Source organism: Cornus florida, unplaced genomic scaffold, assembly GCF_030987335.1.
Source record: "Cornus florida cultivar Cherokee Brave unplaced genomic scaffold, ASM3098733v1 CherokeeBrave_3.0.0_Hap2_Chr03, whole genome shotgun sequence".
In the NCBI taxonomy this organism is placed as follows: domain Eukaryota; kingdom Viridiplantae; phylum Streptophyta; class Magnoliopsida; order Cornales; family Cornaceae; genus Cornus; species Cornus florida.
Window position 1 is genome coordinate 38,129,363 of NW_026775573.1, and position 22,087 is coordinate 38,151,449.

Genomic DNA, 22,087 nt, shown 5'->3' on the forward strand with positions numbered 1-22,087 from the left:
ACATCCATGATCGAGAAGTTCGATGGCACAAACTTCAGTTTCTGGAAAATGCAAATTGAAGACCTCTTGTTTCAGAAAAATCTGTATCAACCTTTGGGAGATAAGCCAGAGGATACAAAGGATGCAGATTGGGAATTATTTGATAGGAAGGCTCTTGGCACCGTCAGATTGACATTGTCAAAATCAGTCGCCTTTAACTTCAAGAATGAGAAGACGATGATGTCTCTCATGGTAGCCCTTTCTAATATGTATGAACAGCCATCTGCAACGAATAAGGTGTACTTGATCAAGAAGTTGTTCAACATGAAGATGGTCGAAGGTGGTAAGTTCAACAAACATCTAAATGCGTTCAACGAGATAGTTGGGCAATTAGAGTCTGTTGATATCGACTTCAAAGACGAAGTCCGAGCACTGCTAATTCTAGGGCAGTTACCCGAGAGTTGGAATGGCACAGTTACAGCGATCAGTAGCTCTATAAGGAAGACCAAGTTGAAGTTTGATGAAATTGTGAGTATGATTCTGACTGAAGAAATCAGAAAGCAAACAGCAGGGGTTTCCACCAGTGGTTCGGCGTTGAGTATTGAAAGCAGAGGCAAGGGTTCAAACAAGAAAAAGGGTAACAATAATAGAAACAGAGGTATATCCAAGTCAAGGAATGGAAGGACACAGTCTCAAAATTTCAGGAATTCCACAGATCTCAATGACGTTGAGTGTTGGAATTGTGGAAAGAAGGGACATTACCGTGTTGATTGCAAACTTCCAAAGAAGGGAACTGAAAGAAAAACTGAAGCAAACTTTGTCTCAGAAGAATCAGATGATGCATTGATATGCTCTTTGGAGAGCAAGGTAGAGTCATGGGTTTTAGATTCTGGCACATCATTTCCTGGCACCTCAAACAAAGAACTTTATAATAGTTATGAACCGAGTAACCACGGTAAGGTGTATCTTGGTGATGATCAGCCTTGCAGCGTCGTTGGCAAGGGTGAAGTGCAAATTAAGTTGAATGTGTCAGCTTGGAAGTTAAAGGATGTGAGACACATCCTTGACTTGAGGAAGAATCTGATTTCGGTGGGACAATTGTCAGATGAAGGTTTTGTTACAACCTTCAATGGAGACTCGTGGAAAGTTTCCAGAGGCACTATAACCATTGTACGTGGTAAGAAATCTGGTACTCTCTACACAACTACTAGTGCTTGTGGGTCTATAGCAGTTGCAGAAAACAGAGAAGATTATAACCATTGGCACCAAAGACTAGGTCACATGAGTGAAAGGGGGCTCAAGATTATGCACTCAAAGGGGAAACTATCAGGCATACGGGCAATTGATATTGACTTCGGTGAGAGTTGCGTGATGGGCAAGCAAAAGAGAGTCAGTTTCAAGAAGAGTGGCATAGATCTCAGAAGGAGAAACTTAAGTTAGTTCAAACAGATGTTTGGGGGCCAACCACTGTTTCATCCATTAGCAAAAAATCATACTTCATGACTTTCCTTGATGATCACACGGAAGGTATGGGTTTATTTTTTGAAGCACAAATCTGAGGTATTTGATGTGTTCAAGAAGTGGAAGGCCATGGTGAAGAATGAGACAGGTTTGAAAATTAAGAGGTTGAGATCAGACAATGGTGGTGAGTATGAAGACACTGGGTTCAAGAAGTTCTATTTTGATAATGGGATCAAACTAGAAAGGACTGTACAAGGAACCCCACAGCAAAATGGGGTGGTAGAACGGATGAACCGATCATTGACAGAAAGAGCCAGAAGCATGCGCATACATTCGGGTCTACTCAAACAGTTTTGGGCAGAAGCAGTCAATACAGCATCCTACCTAATTAATCGTGGACCATCGGTACCTTTGGAGCATCGAATACCAGAAGAGGTATGGAGTGGCAAAGAGGTAAATCTTTCATGGTTGAAAGTTTTTTATTGTATTGCATATGCGCATATTAGTGACCATGCTAGGGGAAAGATCGACCCCAAGTCACTAAAATGCATCTTCGTTGGGTATGGCGGAGATGAGTTTGGTTATCGACTCTAGGATAATCAGAACAAGAAAATCATAAGAAGTAGAGATGTGATTTTCAACAAGAAGGTGATGTATAAGGATAAAGATGCAGCACAGTTAACTAGTCCTGTACAGAGTAAGCCTGAGTTTATTGAGTTGGATGATGATCCAGAGAGCGTTGATGCGGAGCAGACAGATGAGGGTTCTTGGCCAGAACTCACAGAACATAGTTCACTGCAGATTCCAACTCCTATGCCTGCACCTAAAAGGTCTACACGACCTCATGTACCGAATAGGAAATATTTGGATTATATGTTACTCACAGATGATGGTGAGCCTGAATGCTATGATGAAGCATGTCAGGTTGAAGATGCTAGCAAGTGGGAGCTTGCAATGATAGAAGAGATGAAGTCCTTTATCTCCAACAAAACATGGGAACTAGCCAAGTTGCCCATGGGAAGAAAGTTCTTCACAACAAATGGGTGTATAGGGTAAAAGAGGAACACGATGATTCCAAGAGATACAAGGCGAGATTGGTGGTCAAAGGCTTTCAGCAAAAGTAAGGCATTGACTACACAGACATTTTCTCCCCAGTTGTGAAACTGAGTACCATTCGCTCAGTTCGTAGCATTATTGCAGCAGAGGGGTTACACCTTGAGCAGTTAGATGTCAAAACTGTTTTCCTCCATGGTGACCTTGAAGAGGAGATTTACATGCAACAACCGGAGGGTTTCTCAGTCAAAGGGAAAGAGAAACTAGTGTGCAAGTTGAAGAAAAGCTTATATGGTTTGAAGCAAGCCCCGAGACATTGGTACAAGAAGTTTGATGGTTTTATGAAGCGACATGGCTATAACAAGTGCAACGCTGACCATTGCTGCTACTTCAAGAGGGTTAAGTCAAGTTTCATTATCCTTCTACTTTATGTTGATGACATGTTAGTGGCAGGTTCTGATTTTGAAAAAATCAACAAATTGAAGAAGCAGTTGTCTAGTGAATTCGAGATGAAGGATCTTGGTGCAGCGAAGCAGATTCTTGTGGTTAGGATTAGCAGAGACAAACAGAAAGGTACTTTACAGTTGTCTCAGGCGGAGTACGTTGAACGGGTTCTAAAGAGGTTCAATATGAATAATGCTAAGGCGGTGAGTACTCCCTTAGCTAATCACATCCGATTATCTCAAGATCAGTGTCCGAAGACAGAAGATGAGAAAAACTTTATGGCTAAAATTCCATATGCCTCAGCCATTGGAAGTTTGATGTATGCCATGGTGTGCACAAGACCAGACAATGCATATGCAATGGGAGCAGCAAACAGGTTCATGAAGGATCCGGGCAAGCTACACTAGGAAGTAGTAAAGTGGATATTGAGATATCTACGGGGTACCACAGACAGATGCCTATGTTTCAAAAGGGGCGAAGTGAAGCGACATGGCTATGTAGATTTAGACTTTGCTGGCGAGGTGGACCACAGAAGAAGTACTACCGAGTATGTGTTTATGGTAGGTACAACTGCAGTTAGTTGGGTTTTGCAAATACAGAGGATTGTAGCGTTATCTACTACAGAGGCAAAGTATGTGGCGATGACAGAGGCTAGTAAAAAGATGATTTGGTTACAAGGTTTGTTGACAGAGTTAGGATTCGAACAGGAGAAGAATGTTTTGCACAGTGATAGTCAGAGTGCGATACATCTAGCAAAGAATTCAGCATTTCATTCAAGGGCCAAGCATATAGGATTTCGGTATCACTTTATCAGATCTTTGTTAGAAGATGGGGTGTTGACACTTGAAAAAATACTTGGCACCAAGAATCCGGCTGACATGTTGACCAAGACAGTGACCATGGAGAAACTGAAGTTGTGCCCAACTTCAGTTGGTCTTCTAGCTCGAAGACAGAAAGAAGCGCACCGATATGTATGGGACATGCATGAGAAGAAGATGGAATGGGTTTATAAGTGCTCCAGACTCCAAGTGGGAGATTGTTGTGGTTTTGTGGAGTCTAATTAGATGAAAGATTTAATTATATGGAAACTTTAAGAGTACTGGACTTTAGGAAAAATTCAGTTTCCTAATCTATTAGGGAAAATTCAGTTTCCTAATCTGATTTAACTTCTTTATTGGTTTAAGAAAAATTCAGTTTCCTAATCTGATTTAACTTCCTTATTGGTTTTGGATTCTACAAAAGGCAAATTCTTGTAGGACAAGTTTGGGGACTCTATAAATAGGGTGAGAAAGTTAGAGAAAAAGGGTGTGCCAATACAAGAGAGAGCAATTGAGAGAGATTGAGAGAAAATTCTCCATGTAATTCTTCATCTTTTTCATAGTGAATTTGTTCGGTGTGCTCCATGGACGTTGCCCTAAGATTTGGGTGAACCACGTATATCTTGTGTTCTTGTGTATGATTTTTTTTTCTTTGTAATTGCTTGATTATTTCTCGAACAACGTGAGTTGTTATTTTGCGTTTCCACCACAACAACTGGAATCAAATTCGGTTGATTGTGTAATGCAACTCTAATATTTTTAAACAAGCAGCTTTTGCAGCCTTTTATTAATTTTTATTGTAAATTTGTTAAACCACAATTTGCAATAATACTAGTACTGATTGTGAGATAAGAGTGTGGTATTGGCTTAACACAAAAGAATTACATGTTGATTGTTGTGATAACATCACTCAAACTAACAGACTTGAATAGGATGATACAGGTTTTCTTTACCGCAAGACTATTTTTAGTTACTGAATGGTTGAAAATCCTTTATAATTGAGTCCAACTCAACATAAAACATAAGAAATTATGAAGAGATTTGCATATGAATATCATACTATAATCTTCTTTGTATTAATAGCTAAACAAGCAAATAAATTAAACTACAAGAGAAGTGAGACCAAATAGCATCATCTATAACAAAATAGCACCTGTAGATAACCCAGAAGCCATACAAAATGACGCAGAAATATAGGATGTCAAATACTAATAATACTCCGAGAACTTCAATAAAGAAACAATGGAGTTGGTGTACAGACAGTAATCATAAACAGAGCATTGCAGTGTGGGAGAAGTATACATTTTCATGTCATTATTTGACGCAAGAGAATTACTGATCCAGGTAATGTTGAAATGCTGATTCTTTAAGTGAGACTGATCTGGGTAATGTTAAAATGCTGACACCAAGAAAAATCAAGGGAAACCACTGAAAGAGACCTCCGTGCCTTTTCCGCCAATTCCAGCAATCAAACATTGGAATCCACAAGACTCTAGTTCAGCAATTACTTTATCCACTCCTGTTTCTGATAATACTGATTCATATAGTCAAGGAAACCTTTGAAAGACAATCAAATTTCAAGCATATAGAATATGAAAATTAAATTTCATGTGATCATGTCGGTTCAGATCTGAAAGCTTGTTAAAAAAAATAAAAAAAATAAAAAAAAAAAGAACATTTTGTATTCCTCCAAGTTATTCAAATTTTGATCACTTCAGTTTTCTTATTTTCCCTTTTAGCATTGCGGAGCATGTCTGGGCAAGAATTCTGCCCCTAAAGCCAAACCCCCTCTGCTAAAGCACTTCAAATTGGATGTCCATGGAATTCCTATGACCTCAATTCACCAAATTTCTGCAAGTCCTATTTTATCCAAACCTTACTGCAACAACATATTGATCTAATTAAAATCCGTATCTTCACTTTGTTTTGTGCACTAAAATCCTACAGCACTAATCAGGGGGGAAAAAAATGTAGTGTCCCATTCTATATATTAGTTTAGTAACATAGATTATGATCTTATTTTTAAAGATAAAATGAGGAAGGGTGAAAATTTTAGTCAAGGAATAATTTGCAGTTCACATAATCATTGTATTTAACATGTAATGCTCAAATCATCTTCATACTCTGAATTTCCAATACCACAGACAGTGCTAGTTTTTTTTAAGTTCTAAAAGACAACTACTCTAAATTTTTCATCTTTGATTCTTCTCATTTTTGTGATAGAACTCTTGACCTCCTCGTCCTCCTACACAATTCTTCCTTTCTCCTTACAATTTCTCCATCCCTGAGTTTGTTGAACATTTGTGTCTATACATCCAGCCAAAAGGTTTAGCATATGACTGTAAAACCAAATACAACAATTTCTGAAGATCTCCTAATTACTTCAGACTGTAGTTTACGCTTTATATAATAACTTCCCTTATCTTATATGCCTTACCTTCTGGTTATACGTTACAATGCTAAAATCAAATAAGCAATGTAAATTACCAAAGTACCAAGTGGTCCAACGGTATCACTCCTTCTTTCCCAAAGGAAAGGTTGGGGTTCGAATTTTGGTGGAGGTAATGTGTGTGCGTTAATTGTTTTAACTTCCAAAAAAAAAATAATAACAAGCAATGTAACTAAAATAAAAGTTCAAACCTAATGAACGAGGTTCCGCCATTGCAGGGAGGGTTTGGGCAGGGTTAGATCTAACGTAACTAAAATGACATTGCTAAATGTATTCACAAATCGCATCATGAATGGCCAACCCATTATGTCAAATGCACATAACACCACCGATTAATTAACCTTTAAATACCCTTTAGTTACAAAGTGGAGACTTGAATCAAACATATTAAGGGAAAACTTCATATCTGCCTAACAAGCCTACGGAGGCAGCAACTGGCTTCTAACAGCCATGACTAAAGTGAAATGTAAATGAGGGCAAAAAGGGCAAAAAATCATAACCATGTAAAATAAGGTGCACCTAAATAATTTAAAAGCATGCCACTCTGATATTATTCACATCAAATCACAATGCAATATAATATTTTATCTCTTTATTTCTAACATCCTAAATTTATAAAAATTGTGAAGCAGACCACAAGGAGGTGCCAACCATGAACGTAATGAGAACCCCACCCATCTAATAATCCAATATGAAATAATGTTCAGGGCCAACTACCTCATAATCTTATTGTTATCTTCTCAAAGTTTTTGTTTGTTTTTTTCTTTTTCTTTTTTACTGAAATTAAAATATGTTAAAAATATATATATAAATTGGCTTGTTATTTCTTAGAATTTGATATGCAATCAATATTATATTATTAAGAAATCAAAGCCGTTACTGACGGGGAATTTGTCTGGTAGTGACTACGGACTACTACAATAATATTGATATAGAATTGAGATACAAAGAGAAGAAAAAAATAATTAATTAACTTTCCCTAAAAAAACACAATATATGGACACAAGTAAATTAACAATGGAGTAACCTCCTCCTCACAGAGAGATATGATTGTACCATATTTAGTATTCCGAGTTTTCTTGTGGAGATAAAATAAAAACTAGAAAATTCACATTTCAAAAAAGTTATTAAATATTTTGAGTATTCTGAATACTTTCTCTATGCTTGGCGTCTCTAAGAAGATATCAATGAGTGCTTGAATTTTCTTGCGGAGATAAAATAAAAACTAGAAAATTGACGTTTCAAAAAAGTTGTTAAATATTTTGAGTATCCCGAATACATTCTCCACGTTTGGCGTCACTAAAAAGACATCAATGAGTGCTTGAATTTTCTTGCGGACATAAAATAAAAACTTAAAAATTCGCGTTTCAAAAAAATTATTAAATACTTTGAATATCCCGAATACTTTCTCCACATTTGGCATCACTAAGAAAAATCAATGAGTGCTTGAATTTTCTTGTGGAGATAAAATAAAAACTAAAATATTCACGTTTGAAAAGTTATTAAATATCTTGAGTATCCCGAATACTTTCTCCATGTTTGGCGTCGTCCTAATTCCATTAGGATGTCACCGGCCTCTATACGTTATTACTATCATTATTTTATTATTTTGATTTTTTTTTCTTTATATTTTGACTTTATAGATTTATTGACTATAAAAGAACAATACTTTCTGTGTTCACCGTATGCTCACATATAGAACGCCGAAAATACCATATATTTGTATTATTTTAAAAGACAAATGTTCGAGTTCTTATTACTACAAAAAATGAGCTAGCAAAAATAAGCATTTCACTACACTTACTTGAACTACAGGGACTTGCAGAAAAAGGTGAGTTGAATATTTTTCTTCGGGGGAGTGAAGTTCCGAGGTGGTGCAACTACCAGAGTGAGGGACACGTTCTACGTTTTTGGGTGCCTCAGCTCGTGGGTCGGAAAATACAAGGGTTTATTTTCTGTGTTGTTTTTTCTGACAGACGTTTAGGCATTGGCTATCTTGTTTCTAATAGAACCAAGATGTCTAGGGGATCAATTCGTTCATCAAGAGTTTCTTTCCATCGTCCAAGATTTTAAAGATCACATGTGGCTCTCTTATGTACCACACCGTTGCCTTGAATCTAAGTGGAGACGAGAATAGTGGACCACCACCACCTTTGGCAGGTGAAAATGTGTGGGATTAGTCTGGTTTACAAGGATCCTGTTTCATATGATGACTCAAATATTTACCCAGTTGAGGAAAATTGGTCTCCGGAACTGTCACTGTTGCTCCGCACTCGTTTAACTCAAATATTTACGTAGTTGACAAAAGTAGGTCTCCCTAACTGTCACGGTTGTTCCACAGTACTTGCTCATGTGATTAGTTTTTAAGTTTAATTAATGGGTTGCTCCTCTTTGTATGCAGTATTAAAATCTATAATTTTAATTTCTTCTCTTTTTCAATTGGCTTTTATTCTCTTCTCTTTCCATAGTTTGTAAAGATACATAAATACAACCAACCTTCTATCAATGCAATATTCTTTTTTATTTTTTCTCAATTATTTTTTCATTGTTTATATATATATATATATATATATATATATATGCTTCATATGGATTCATGCCAACCTTAATTAAATATGCTCCGTATGGATAGACGGCTATAGTCAAATCAGATATGTAATTATTGAAATAATTGTTGGAGACTCAAATAATGGCTTTACAAGCATGATAGCTCATATGATGTTCTATATCTCCATGAATTTAGGAACTTTTGCTATGTATTATTTGGTCTACGTACATGAACTGATAACATTTGAGATTATGCAGACTTATATACGAAAGATCCAAATAATACATAGCAAAAGTTCCTAAATTCATGGAGATATAGAACTTCATATGTGGCTCTCTTTAGCCATATGTCTCTTATCCCTAGGAGGTCTTCCTCCATGTTTTTTCTAAAAACTTTATTTATTCTGGCGTGAATGGCACGCCTATATTTCTTGGATTCAATAGGACTCCTTACCAGCGTTGTTTCTATCTAGTATCATCTAAAAATAATCAAGTTTTTAATGACTGGGCGAAACCAATAAATTTCTATATATAGATTCGTACTTCAGAGATGAAATTTCGTGATTGTAAGCTTCAATTGAAATAAAATTATTGATTTGAGCTTAGTTGAAGTAAAATTATTGATTTGAGTTTTAGTTAGCTTGTGCAAGAGAGATGAGGATAGTTTTACAAACGAAAAGAGAGGTATGAGTGGTGATGCATAATCACACTTTAGAGACGTGGGTGGTTTGGCAAGTGATAGAAATTTATAGATGATAAAAATAATAAATGATAGCAAGTGAAAGATAAAAATAATAAATGATAGCAAGTGATATCTGTGTGTGTGTGTGTGTGTATATATTAAAAGAAAATTGAAAAAAGATGAAGGAAAGAACCTATATTTCAACTTAGCAATACTAGTAAAATACAAGTGAGATGCTAGTGTTCAAATACTTGTAAAGTAAAAAAATTCGTAAGGGTAAAAAATATATATTATATATTATAATTTTTACATATACATATATATATATATATATATCTAATACTTAATTGTCAGGTAATTTGATCAAGTATACATTTTTGACAAATTTTGAACATTCAAATGTAACTTTTTCTATAATAATATTATAGTACAATTATGAAGAAAATTTTAAATTTTATTTTAAAAACAAGTATTGATATATATATATATATATATCATAATTTAGTGCAAAATTTAAATCATATTAATAATTGCATTTAAATACATAATTTTATAAAAGAAAATTGACCAAAAATTGATTACTTTTGCATATATAAAATTTTATTCAATATTTTGAGATTTGACTTATCACCGTATGGGGTCCAAACGAAGGATACAAATTTACAAGTTAATTCTCTCTGCAATTGAGATCTACACGTCTTGATGTAACCATTATATCTACACCATAGCAACTCCTCTTAATCCAATTTATCTTTAACTTTCAAAAAAATCAAAAAAACTCCCTAATAAATGATCTATTGACGAATAAATAAAGCTTCTTGTTTTCCATAATTTTATATATCATTAATCATTATTATTTTTAAAATGAAATCACTCCATATGCTTCAACACATTCCAACCAAGGAATCGATACAAGCTTCTTCTATAAAATCACTTTTTAGAAGATGGGGCATAAGAGGTCTCCTTTCTGTTTCCACACAAAATATGATGGGGAGTTTTAGGTCAAAGTAAGTTCATGCTCATATAGCCAAGTAGAGTGGAAGGTTAACATAGCTTCTTTGGTACCAAATTTCTGGGCCAGTTTTTAAATGACTATGTGATGCAGCCCATATTGTAAGCTCTTTAGTTTTTTCTAAGCTTAAAATCAAAATAATTCACTATATGCAAAATAAGTTGTTGGTTTGTTTATTATGATTCCCAAAGTAGAAGACTCATTCAAATGAGTTTGGGTAGGTCTATCGTTTTATGTAAGTAATATCAAATGGTTGGTTTTGTGTCAAATTATATCCAGATCAGATTACGTATTAGATTACTAATGCTTTGTCAAACTATTTTTTTTTTGGAATTGATATTCAATGATTTTATACAAGTAAATATCTAACGGTAAGTTTCTTGTCAATTACATCCATTTCAGATAAGGTATTAAATTAGTAATGCATTGTCAAACTAGTTTTGGATTTGATATTATATTTGGAGTAAGCTTCCACAAACATATTCTTGTTGAAATCTCACCATTGTCTTTCTCTCTGTAGCTACTCCACATTAGGCAGATGGTATTATTTTCTTTCATGTTTATAGAAATTATTAAATATTCGGAATACCTACAATGTAGTATTCCCCCAATGCTTACTTTCTTTCCATTTGAAAAAAAATATTGAAGGTGCCGTGGTGCACGGGAAGACACGCAAGGTGTCGGAACTACATTTCTTCCTTAGATTGGTCAGGATTAGTTACTTCATCAATTTAAAAATTCATATCATTAAATTTTTTTTTTTTTTTTTCCTTGCTTACTTTGTTAAGAAAATAGATAATATATAGTCAATAAATGGGTATTAAACTTTCTGAAAGAACACAATTGTATCATAATTTGTTATTGTTCAGTCTTGTCTCATTTAATAAATGGCTTCATAATATAGGATGAAATTCATTCATTCATAGGTAAGTTGCTTTGAACCCTGAACTTAACTCATTTACAATCTTAAACAATTGACATCGCTAGCAACATAGGCAAAAGTCATCACAGTGGCGGGGGTCATTTGAGACTTTTCCCACCGAATTAAGCTGAGAAGTCAAAGTGATTTCACATTTGAAAATAATTCATCCTTTTTCCGGACAATTCCTTTGTCCATGAGTTTGTTACGCATCTCTTTATCCAGCCAAATTTTTTTTCCTAAATTACATATGCCCTACATTGCCATGCCTTCTCCAATCTCTACTGAATATATTTTTGTAATTTTTAGGTTACAACTTACAAATATTTTGCAGCACACAACAAAAAATATAAATCAAGAGTGGTAATATTACAACTTAGGTTTATTTGTTAAAGTGAAATCATTAAGATCAATGATATCCTAAACGCGCGTGCATGCTTGTGTGAGTGCGCGCGCGCGCGCGCGTTCTATCTTTACCCTGACTTAATTACCTGCTAAAGAGTCTTGGACATATCATAAATTAAAAAGAAAGAACAAGTATGCGTTGGATTTTCACTTAGCAAGCTTACTTATTTATTTTTTTTAATATTTCAAAAATAGCTTTTGATGGATCATTTTGTCAAAATTATATTGCCAGAAAATATTATAGCTAGCTTAGTTTCTGAGAATACTCTTTCTATTCTGTAAAAATAATTTGCCCAAATTTGTTAAAATTGACAACAATGAAAATAATAATCAAGGGTGATACTCTCTAGATTACATCTCTCTTTTGCTTAATTTTTATATATTTATATATATATATATATATATGATGGATGTATAATTTAAATATCTATAATTAAGGGAAGATTACTAAATTAACGCACTATTGAGATAGGCTCTGCAGATTACGATAAGGATTACAGATTGAGATAGGCTTTACAGATTACGATAAGGATTAAAGATTGTGATAAGGATTAAAGATTACAATGAGGATTAAGTCTACAGATTACAATAAGGTAATTCTACGTGACATCTTAACCTAAGCCCTATAAAAAAGGCGGGGGAATCAACGTTTTGAGGTACGCAATAAACCCTAACTCAATTTCTCGATTTCTCCAGGGAGATTATCATTCACACTGACTTGTTCATCGGAGCCTACTCCACCGGTAACACACCGGTGTTCGTAGGATCACTTTTTCTTCTCTTTATTCAGAAAGTCAGATCAGATCCAGGTTGCGCAGAATCCATCATCAACAGTTGGCGCCGTCTGTGGGAACGATTTTAGTTCTCTAAATAAAGTATGGTTCGATTGCAATCTGGTCTGGTTGCTGGCGAATACGAAGCGTTACAAACTTCTGATCAAGGGGACTCGACGAGGCAACCCCCCGCCGTCCCAAATGATCAGGAACGCGTCACAGCGTTGGAACAACAGGTTTAAACCCTAAATAAGGGAATGAACCAATTAGTCCAGAAAAATTCAATGATTCTACAACGCTTAGCCGCCCTTAATAAGGTGGAGAATAATGAAGTACCCAAGAATGACTCCCGTAGGATTGACAACGACACTGAGCTTAGTCAAATAGGGGGTCAGCAGAGAAGCCATCACCATCGGTCTCTTGAACGGAATAATACCAGGCTCCGTGCAGGTACCTCTGGTTGTGTTGGTGACAAGATTGAAGACGTCACTTATTTCAATCTGTAGATGCAAGATCTGAGAACTAGGGTCAAAGACGTCATGCAAGCAATGAAAGGGAAGGGCCAGGCCACAGTGAACGATCTGGTACAGAAGACCAACCTAGCATTTAGCCTCGCTGTTTTGTTATGAGTTGTCCTCTATCTAGCAAATTTAATATGCCAACTCTTGAGAGCTTCGAGGGGACGCGGGACCCTCTCGATCATTTGGAGACCTACAGCCAACTCTTGAGAGCTTCGATGGGACGCGGGACCCTCTCGATCATTTGGAGACCTACAGCCAACTCTTGAGAGCTTCGATGGGACGCGGGACCCTCTCGATCATTTGGAGACCTACAAAGCTCTTATGTATTTACAAGTCGTACCGGATGAGATTATATGCAGGGCTTTCCCTACCACACTAAAGGGTTGGGCTCGTCCTTGGTTCAATAAATTAAAGCCAGGCTCCATTGAAATCTTTAATGAGTTGAGCAAACAATTCATTGGACACTTCATCGTTGGGCAGAGGCATAGGAGACAGCAACACACTTATTGATTGTGAAACAGCAGAAGGGAAAGCCTCTCCGTGGTTACATAAGTCGTTTTAACACTGATATACTGCAGGTAGAAGAGGTGGACGACAAGGTTGCCCTCACAGCCTTTATGGGAGGACTACAGACTTCTAAGTTCCTATTTTCCTTATCAAAAGAAGCCCCTACAAGCATGACAGAGTTGATGGTTAGAGCATGGAAGCACATGAATGCTGAGGATGCTATGAATGCACGAAAAAATAAAGATGGTGAAGATAAGAGGTCGGAGAAGAAGAGGCTAGCACCTAACACTAGGGAGGAAAAGGAATCGAAGTACAAGAAATTCTCAAACAACCAGGTTAACAGATCGTCTCGCCGCCCAGTGAGCCCAGGCAGGTATAATAACTATACCCCCTAAATACATCTGTAGATCAAGTCTTTCTACAGATTCAAGATGACGCATCATTGAAATGGCCACCAAAGCTAAAAGCTAATCCAACAAAGAGGTCTCTAAGTAAATACTGTAGGTTTCACCGGGACCATGGACATAACACAGAAGATTGTTTCGACCTCAAAAACCAGATCGAGAACCTTGTTCGTAAAGGTCATTTACGCAAATTCACAACTGGAAATGGAAAAGGAGGCTCCAACCCAGCCCGGGAGGGCCGAGATGATCGCCCTCCTCAACACCAACCAATGGGTGAGATCAAAGTTATATCGGGTGGCTTCGCTGGTAGTGGTGAGACGAGTTCGGCTCGGAGGGCTCATGCTAGGAGTATTCGGAGTTTTTCAGAGGTGAATGAAGTTGGAATGACAAGTCCTCCAACAAAATTACCTCGAGTTGAGGAGCCGGTCATAACCTTTTCTGAAGAAGATGACAAGGGAATTCACCAGCCCCATGATGACCCCCTGGGCATACAAGAAATTGAAAATTGGCCGAGAGAAGCTCCGACCCATGAAATCACCACTGGTGGGATTTTCAGGCGATAAAGTACATCCACTGGGGGCAGTTACCCTTCCAGTTACTGCAGGAGCCAATCCAAAGCAGGTCACTATAATGGTGGACTTTGTAGTGGTGGACTGCCCATCATCATACAATATTATCCTGGGGAGGACAACATTGAATGCCATGAAAGCAATCACGTCCACTTACCATCTCCTGATGCGCTTCCCAACTGAATATGGTATGGGAGAGCTAAGAGGGGACCAAACAATGGCTTGCGAATGTTATGTCGCCTCTCTTAAAAAAACAAAATCGTAAGAGGCATTTACGATTGAAGGGCTGGAAGGGAAAGATAGGCCAGACTTTCATAGAGCGGAACCTACAGAGGAGCTAGAAGAGGTCATCCTTGGTGACAGTGAGCCCGAGAAAAAAGTGAGTATAGGGTCTTTACTCCCCCCAGGTATCAAAGATAAACTTACTCAATTCCTCAGGAAGAATCGAGACGTATTTACATGGGTCCATGAAGACATGCCGGGTATAGACCCCACTATCATAGAGCACCGCTTAAATGTAAATCCTGACTTTAAACCTGTCAGACAAAAGATGAGGACTTTCGTTCCAGAAAGGAATCAGGCTATATCAGAAGAGGTGGAAAAGCTCTTAAAAGTCGACTTTATTCAAGAGGTGTACTACCCCGACTGGCTGGAAAATGTGGTCTTAGTGAAGAAGGCAAATGGAAAATGGAGGCTATGTGTGGATTTCACCGACCTTAACAAAGCTTGCCCGAATGACAGCTTTCCTCTCCCAAGAATCGATATGCTCGTTGAGGGAACGGCTGGACACGAACTATTAAGTTTCATGGATGCATATTCTGGATACAACTAGATATCTATGTACAGCTCAGATAGAGAAAAAATGGCCTTCATCACTGATAGAGGTTTGTACTGTTACAAAGTAATGCCGTTTGGGCTCAAGAACGCTAGTGCAACATACCAAAGGCTAGTGAATGTAATGTTTAAGCATCAAATTGGTAGACACATGGAGATATATGTTGATGACATGTTGGTGAAAAGCTTAAAAGCTAAAGACCATTTGACTGACCTGCAGGAGACCTTCGAGGTACTTAGGAGGCATAAGATGAAACTCAACCCCAGTAAGTGTGCCTTTGGGGTTTCCTCAGGAAAGTTCTTGGGATATATGGTAAGCAGAAGAGGAATTGAGGCCAATCCAGAGAAGATCCGAGCAGTCATTGACATGAGATCGACAAGATCAACCAAGGATCTACAATGACTAACAGGGAAGATTACTGCCTTGAGTAGGCTAATCTCTCGGTCAACTGACAGGTGTCTACCTTTCTTTCGTGTGCTAAGGAATGCGTTTGAATGGACCCCAGAGTGTGAGCAGGCGTTCAAAGAACAAAAGCAATACCTTAGTTCTCCCCCACTACTGTCTCGAACCATACCGGGAGAGGAACTATACATATACCTTGCAGTCTCCACGACAGCTGTCAGTTCAGCTCTGATACGAGAAGAAGAAGGTGTCCAAAGGCCAGTATACTTCGTGAGCAGAGCACTTAGGGGTGCGGAGGAAAGATATCCAAGGATGGAACAGTTGGCCTTTGCTTTAATTGTGTCCGCCAGGAAACTGAGACCATACTTTCAAGCGCATACGATAGTGGTCCTAACAGATCAACCCTTTCGACAGGTCCTACACAAGCCAGAAAGCTCTAGTCGACTGATGAAGTGGTCAGTAGAGTTAGAAGAATTCGACATTCAGTATAAGTCAAGAACAGCAGTAAAGTCTCAAGTGTTGGCTGATTTCTTAGCTGAGCTTACCCCTCCAGAAGAGGAGAAACAACCCCAATTTTCGACAGAACCAGGTTTAAGTGAGCAGATGGGCCCAGAAGTAGTCTGAGACTTGTTCGTGGATGGGTCATCTAATGTTCAGGTTAGCGGAGCCGGGCTTGTTCTTGTCTCCCCAGAGGGAGAAAGTATACAGTACGCACTTCGGTTTGGTTTCAACGTAACCAACAACAAAGCAGAGTACGAAGCCTTGATAGTAGGATTAAAAGTGGCAAATACCCTAGGGGTTGAGCAATTACACCGACTCCGAGCTGGTCGCTGAACAAGTTCAAGCGGAATATGAGGCACGAGACGAGAAGATGAAGAGTTACCTACAAAAGGTGAAGGAATTAAAGAATCACTTCCAAAGATTCTCAATTCATTAAATACCATGAGAAGAGAATGGGAAAGCAGACGCTTTAGCCCGGCTAGCTACTGCATTGAACCTGAGATCAATAAGAATATACCACTGGAATATTTGGACGAACCATCTATATCTCAGGAGAGACAAATTTAAGTGCAACAAGCAATATTGAGTGTGGAATGGGCAGATCCTATCATCAGATATATCAAGGATGGGGTGCTACCAACAGACCGAGCAGAAGCTCGAAAGGTCAAGATGCGGGCAGCTAGGTATACGGTTATCAAAGGGGTGCTCAACAAGAGAAGCTTCTCCATGCCGTATTTACGATGCGTTTCTAGCGAGGAAGCTGACTACATTTTAAGGGAGATCCACCTAGGAGTTGTGTAAACCATGCTGGGGGTAGGTCACTTGCTAACAAGGCCATCCGACTAGGATACTATTGGCCCACCATGCAGAAAGATGCACTTGACTTTGTTCAAAAGTGCGACAAGTGTCAACAATTTGCCAACATCCTGAGACAACCGTCAGAGGAGATGACTCCCATGTCAAGACCATACCTCTTTCCCCCTTAAAAGAATGAAGGGTCAGCTTCATCTTCTTCCCTCGATAAAAAGATGAGGGGTTAACTACTTCCCTTGTTAAAGGGTGAGCTGAGTGAAGCTCATATTAATCTACTTCCCCTGTTAAAGGGTGACCTGGGTGAAGCTCGTATTAATCTACTTCCCTTGTTAAAGGGTGAGATAAGTGAAGCTCATAGTAATCTACTTCCCTCGTAAAAAGATGAGGGGTTAACTACTTCCCTTGTTAAAGGGTGAGCTGAGTGAAGCTCATAGTAATCTACTTCCCTCGTTAAAAGGTGAGCTGGGTGAAACTCATAGTAATCTACTTCCCCTGTTAAAGGGTGAGCTGAATGAAACTCGTATTCATCTACTTACCTTATTACGAGTTACGTGAAACTTGTCTTAATCTACTTTCCTTATTAAAGGGACGAGCCGACTAAAGATGTCAATAAAATCAAGTATAAAATAACGGTAGTATGCCAGCAGGGCAGCTTGCCAAATAATGGGAGCATGCCAGCAGGGCAGCTTGCCAAATAAAGGCAGCATACCAGCAGAGCAGCTTGCCAAATAACGGCAGCATGCCAGTAGGACAGCTTACTAAATAAAAGCAGTATGCCAGCAGGGTAGCTTGCCAAATAAAGGCAGCATGCCAGCAGAGCAACTTGCCGAATAACGGCAACATGCCAGTAGGACAGCTTACCAAATAAAGGCAGTATGCCAGCAGGGCAGCTTGCCAAATAAAGGCAGCATGCCAGCAGAGCAGCTTGCCAAATAACGGCAGCATGCCAGTAGGACAGCTTACCAAATAAAGGCAGCTTGCCAAATAAAGGCAGCATGCCAGCAGGGCAGCTTGCCAAATAATGGCAGCATGCTAGCATAACAGCTTACCAAATAAAGGCAGCATGCCAGCAGGGCAGCTTGCCAAATAAAAGCAGCATGTCTGCCAGGGCAACTTGACAAATAACGGCAGCATGCCAGCAGGACAGCTTACCACGGCAGCATGGCATGGCAGCTTGCCACATAACGGTAGACTACCAGCATGGCAGCTTGCCACATATACGAGCTGCCAATGTGGCACTACGACAAATATACAAGCTTGCCAATATACGACAAATATACGAGCTTACCTCATATACGAGCTGCCAATGTGATACTATGACCCCCGACTGTATTCGCGAAATGACAATATAAGTCAGGCTAATGGACAAGGCTCTGTAATTCTAACTATATATTATTGTGTGATATTTTGGAATTAACGTTCCGGTGGTTTGATAAGCAATCCTCCGAAACGGGGGGCAACTGATGGATGTATAATTTAAATATCCATAATTAAGGGAAGATTACTAAATTAATGCACTATTGAGATAGGCTCTGCAGATTACGATAAGGATTACAGATTGAGATAAGCTTTACAGACTACGATAAGGATTAAAGATTGTGATAAGGATTAAAGATTACGATGAGGATTAAGTCTACAGATTATAATAAGGTAATTCTACGTGACATCTTAATCTAAGCCCTATAAAAAAGGCGGGGGAATCAACGTTTTGAGGTACGCAATAAACCCTAACTCAATTTCTCGATTTCTCCAGGGAGATTATCATTCACACTGACTTGTTCGTCGGAGCGTACTCCACTAGTAACACACCGGTGTTCGTAGGATCACTTTTTTTTCTCTTTATTCAGGAAGTCAGATCAGATCCAGGTTGCGCAGAATCCATCATCAACAATATATATATATATTAGAATTATATTATTATTTTATACCGGATCATTGCCATATCTTGTGTTTTATTTATTTTTTTTATAAATTTAAATATATATGAAGTTGAAGGGTGAGTTAGAGAGAGAAAGAGTTGCCACTGAAATAACAAAAGATTGTTTTATTTGAGCGGGTTAAAATATGTATCCACTTTTAACGCATCATTGACTATTGAATTGTATGGGTATTCACTTTTTACCCATTACTGCCCACTTAAATTTGAATATCTAAATAATTTAATTTTAGTGAGCAAGCTTGGACAATTTAATGAGTTTGAATATTACCACCCCCAAATGCTATCATTTAAAATTTTAACAATTAAATTTAAACTTTCAAAATATTCAATAATCAACTTTTAGTTTTACTAAAAAATCACTAAATCTTTCGGTTAGAATAGAATTAATGGATTATTACATATAAATAGTGTTAATAACCCATATTTACTATTTAATGAAGTAAAAATCTCTTAGTTTCGAAAAAATGAAACATGAAAAACACTGTTTATCCTCACTGAAGTACTACCTTTAGGCACACATGTAGCACTTTTTGTTATTAGGTACCACTTTTTGTTTTGTACAAAAAAAAGTAGTACCTGATGCACAAAAAGTGATATATATGTGAATAAAAGTGGTACCTCTATATCCAAAACAAAAGTGGTACCCAATACAAAAAAAGTGATACCTACGTACACAAAAAGTGATAGCTATTTGCTTAAAAGTAGCACCTCAATGAGGATAAATAATATTTTTTCATTGTCATGTTAATATTTTGGTCAACTTTATTTTTTTAAAATTATGAAATTTTAACTTTATTAAATAAAAAATATGAGTCAATAACACAATTTACATGTAACAATCCTTAAAATTTACTATATGGGTATAATGGAAGGGAGATATTTTAAAGCATTTCCACTTTATATCCTTAACTTTCCTTGTTGATCCGAAATGCAACCTCAATGAAAGTAGCAAAATTATTTGCGGTCATGGGAGGGCAAGAAGTCAAGTGGTTCATTAAGAAGTCAAGTCAAGTGGTCCAACACGTAATAGGATAAACGTGTTGTGTGGTTTTGAAGACGAAAAATAAAAAAATAATTAATGGCCCAACTAGAAGTCAAGTGAAGTGGTCCAACAAGTAAAAGGATAAACGTGTTGTGTAAATAATTAATGATCCAACAAGAAGTCAAGTGAAGTGGTCCAACACGTAATAGGATAAACGTGTTGTGTGGTTTTGAAAACAAAAAATAAATAAATAATTATAGTGTGCAAGACTTTATTATTTCAACTCTTAAAAGATTCTTGGAAAAATAAGCTCACGACACTCCCATAGACCGATCTATATAAGCCAAGGTTATGCCCTGCTTCTCTCACGCGCAACCAAATTTTCCTTTCCTTTCCTTTCCTTTCCTCTCCTCTCCTCTCCTCAAAGTGTTTGAGCTACGAAAATGACAGCTTCCTGCGTTTATGATGTGTTCTTGTCTTTCAACGGTGTTGATACTCGTAAGAAATTTACGAGCCACCTCTTGACCGCTTTGAATCACCATCGTTTTTACATGTTCATAGATGACACTAGACTCACAAGAGGAGAAGAAATTGGTCGCGGATTGCTCGAAGCAATAGAGCAATCTAAGGTCTCCATTATCGTATTTTCAAAGAACTATGATTCCTCAAGATGGTGCCTTGACGAGCTTGTCAAGATCATGGATTGCAAGAGTGCATTCAATCAGACTGTTATTCCATCTTTTATGACGTCCAACCCTCCGACGTTCGCTCACAGAAGGGTTGTTATGCAGAAGCATTTGCTAGTCACAAAAAACGGTTCAACTTTGAATCATTGAAGAAATGGAGGTCGGCTCTAGTTGAGATGGCCAATTTGTCCCGTTACGTCTTGCAAAATGAGGCCAATGGGTACTCAATTATTTTTCTCTCTCTCTTAAAAAAGAAAGGGTGAAGTGTAAAAAAAACTCCTACAGTTCAAAAGTGTCCAAACAAGGGTTTCTGACCTCAAATCGTGACATGTGCGGGTCATGTGATCAAAAAAATCTCTTTAATACTAACACTACCCTTTTAGACTTTTCAAACTGCCCCTCAATCATTTCTCCCTCATTTCTATATATAATACTCAGTTTCATTATTTCTCTTTTTATAATTTCTCTGTTTGTATATATTTTTGTTCTTCTCATTCTTTGTCTCTCTCTAATGACTGTCTCGCACATATATAAATTCTATTTCTTTAATACTAATAATAATAAATAATAAATTTATTAAATTTATTTTTCTTAAAAAATTCTGCTTATAAATAAATTAAATATATTTTTAATAAGAAAATGATTTGGCACTTGACTTTATATATATACATATATATTCCATTATATTTCATTTGATTTTTTTAGATAAAGATAATAATAAAAATTATTTATTTGATTGAAAGATATTTATATTTTACATTATACTACTCTATAATGTTTTTGATTATTTATTGATTTTTTTACATTATATTTCATTTTATTTTACTCTATAATTTTGTGTAAGCCTTTTTAAGTAATTTCAACTTCTACTCATCTTTAATTATTTTTGTAAAGAGAATATTGTGGGGCATTTTTGTATTTTTTTCTATCTCACTTTATTTAAGTGACAATAAGCCCTTGTTTGCTCACTTTTCATACTACAAAGGTGGGATTTGAACATTTGAGGCGTTGTTCGCACACTTTTCAAATTATAAAGGTTTTTTTTTTTTTTGCACTTCACCCAAAAAAACAAATCTAAAACATTACTTCTTTATTTATTTTTGTTTGGATGCACAATTACTCACTCATAAATTACTTGTATCATTTAAATGGGCATTTTAAATTTTAATTTCTTAGTTTTACCATTTAAACTCAGTGTTTCTAAAATTGCTTAATTTCACCTTTTTTTATGTAAAATTTCTTAGTTTTTTTATTTGATTTTTTTCTCCTAAATGGTAGAATTTTTTTTGGCAGGTGTGAGTCAAAGTTTATTAACACTATTGTTGGAGAAGTCGCAGATAAATTGAATCCAACAGGTTTATGTGTTGCGGTGTACCCAGTTGGAAT

The 22,087-nt window shown here is 37.0% G+C and overlaps 2 protein-coding genes across 2 annotated transcripts; both read left to right on the top strand.

The window, feature by feature from the left end:
* Positions 1-12,646: 12,646 nt before the first annotated feature.
* On the top strand, positions 12,647-14,537 carry LOC132301465 (uncharacterized). Its single transcript, XM_059798715.1, has 3 exons — positions 12,647-12,778; positions 13,642-13,905; positions 13,995-14,537. Exons 1-3 carry the CDS (start codon positions 12,647-12,649, stop codon positions 14,535-14,537), a joined length of 939 nt encoding a protein of 312 aa, XP_059654698.1.
* Positions 14,538-20,458: 5,921 nt separating this feature from the next.
* LOC132301466 (TMV resistance protein N-like) lies at positions 20,459-20,851 on the top strand. Its single transcript, XM_059798716.1, has one exon. The coding sequence runs from the start codon at positions 20,459-20,461 to the stop codon at positions 20,849-20,851; it is 393 nt and encodes a 130-aa protein (XP_059654699.1).
* Positions 20,852-22,087: the final 1,236 nt, after the last annotated feature.

Bases quoted from the DNA above. Each gene is read 5' to 3' on its own strand.
- LOC132301465 (XM_059798715.1), top strand. From the start codon at position 12,647: ATGGTTCGATTGCAATCTGGTCTGGTTGCTGGCGAATACGAAGCGTTA. The intron at 12,779-13,641 runs GTTTAAACCCTA...GATATACTGCAG, and splicing joins TCACAGCGTTGGAACAACAG to GTAGAAGAGGTGGACGACAA. The intron at 13,906-13,994 runs GTTAACAGATCG...GTCTTTCTACAG, and splicing joins AGAAATTCTCAAACAACCAG to ATTCAAGATGACGCATCATT.
- LOC132301466 (XM_059798716.1), top strand. From the start codon at position 20,459: ATGACAGCTTCCTGCGTTTATGATGTGTTCTTGTCTTTCAACGGTGTT.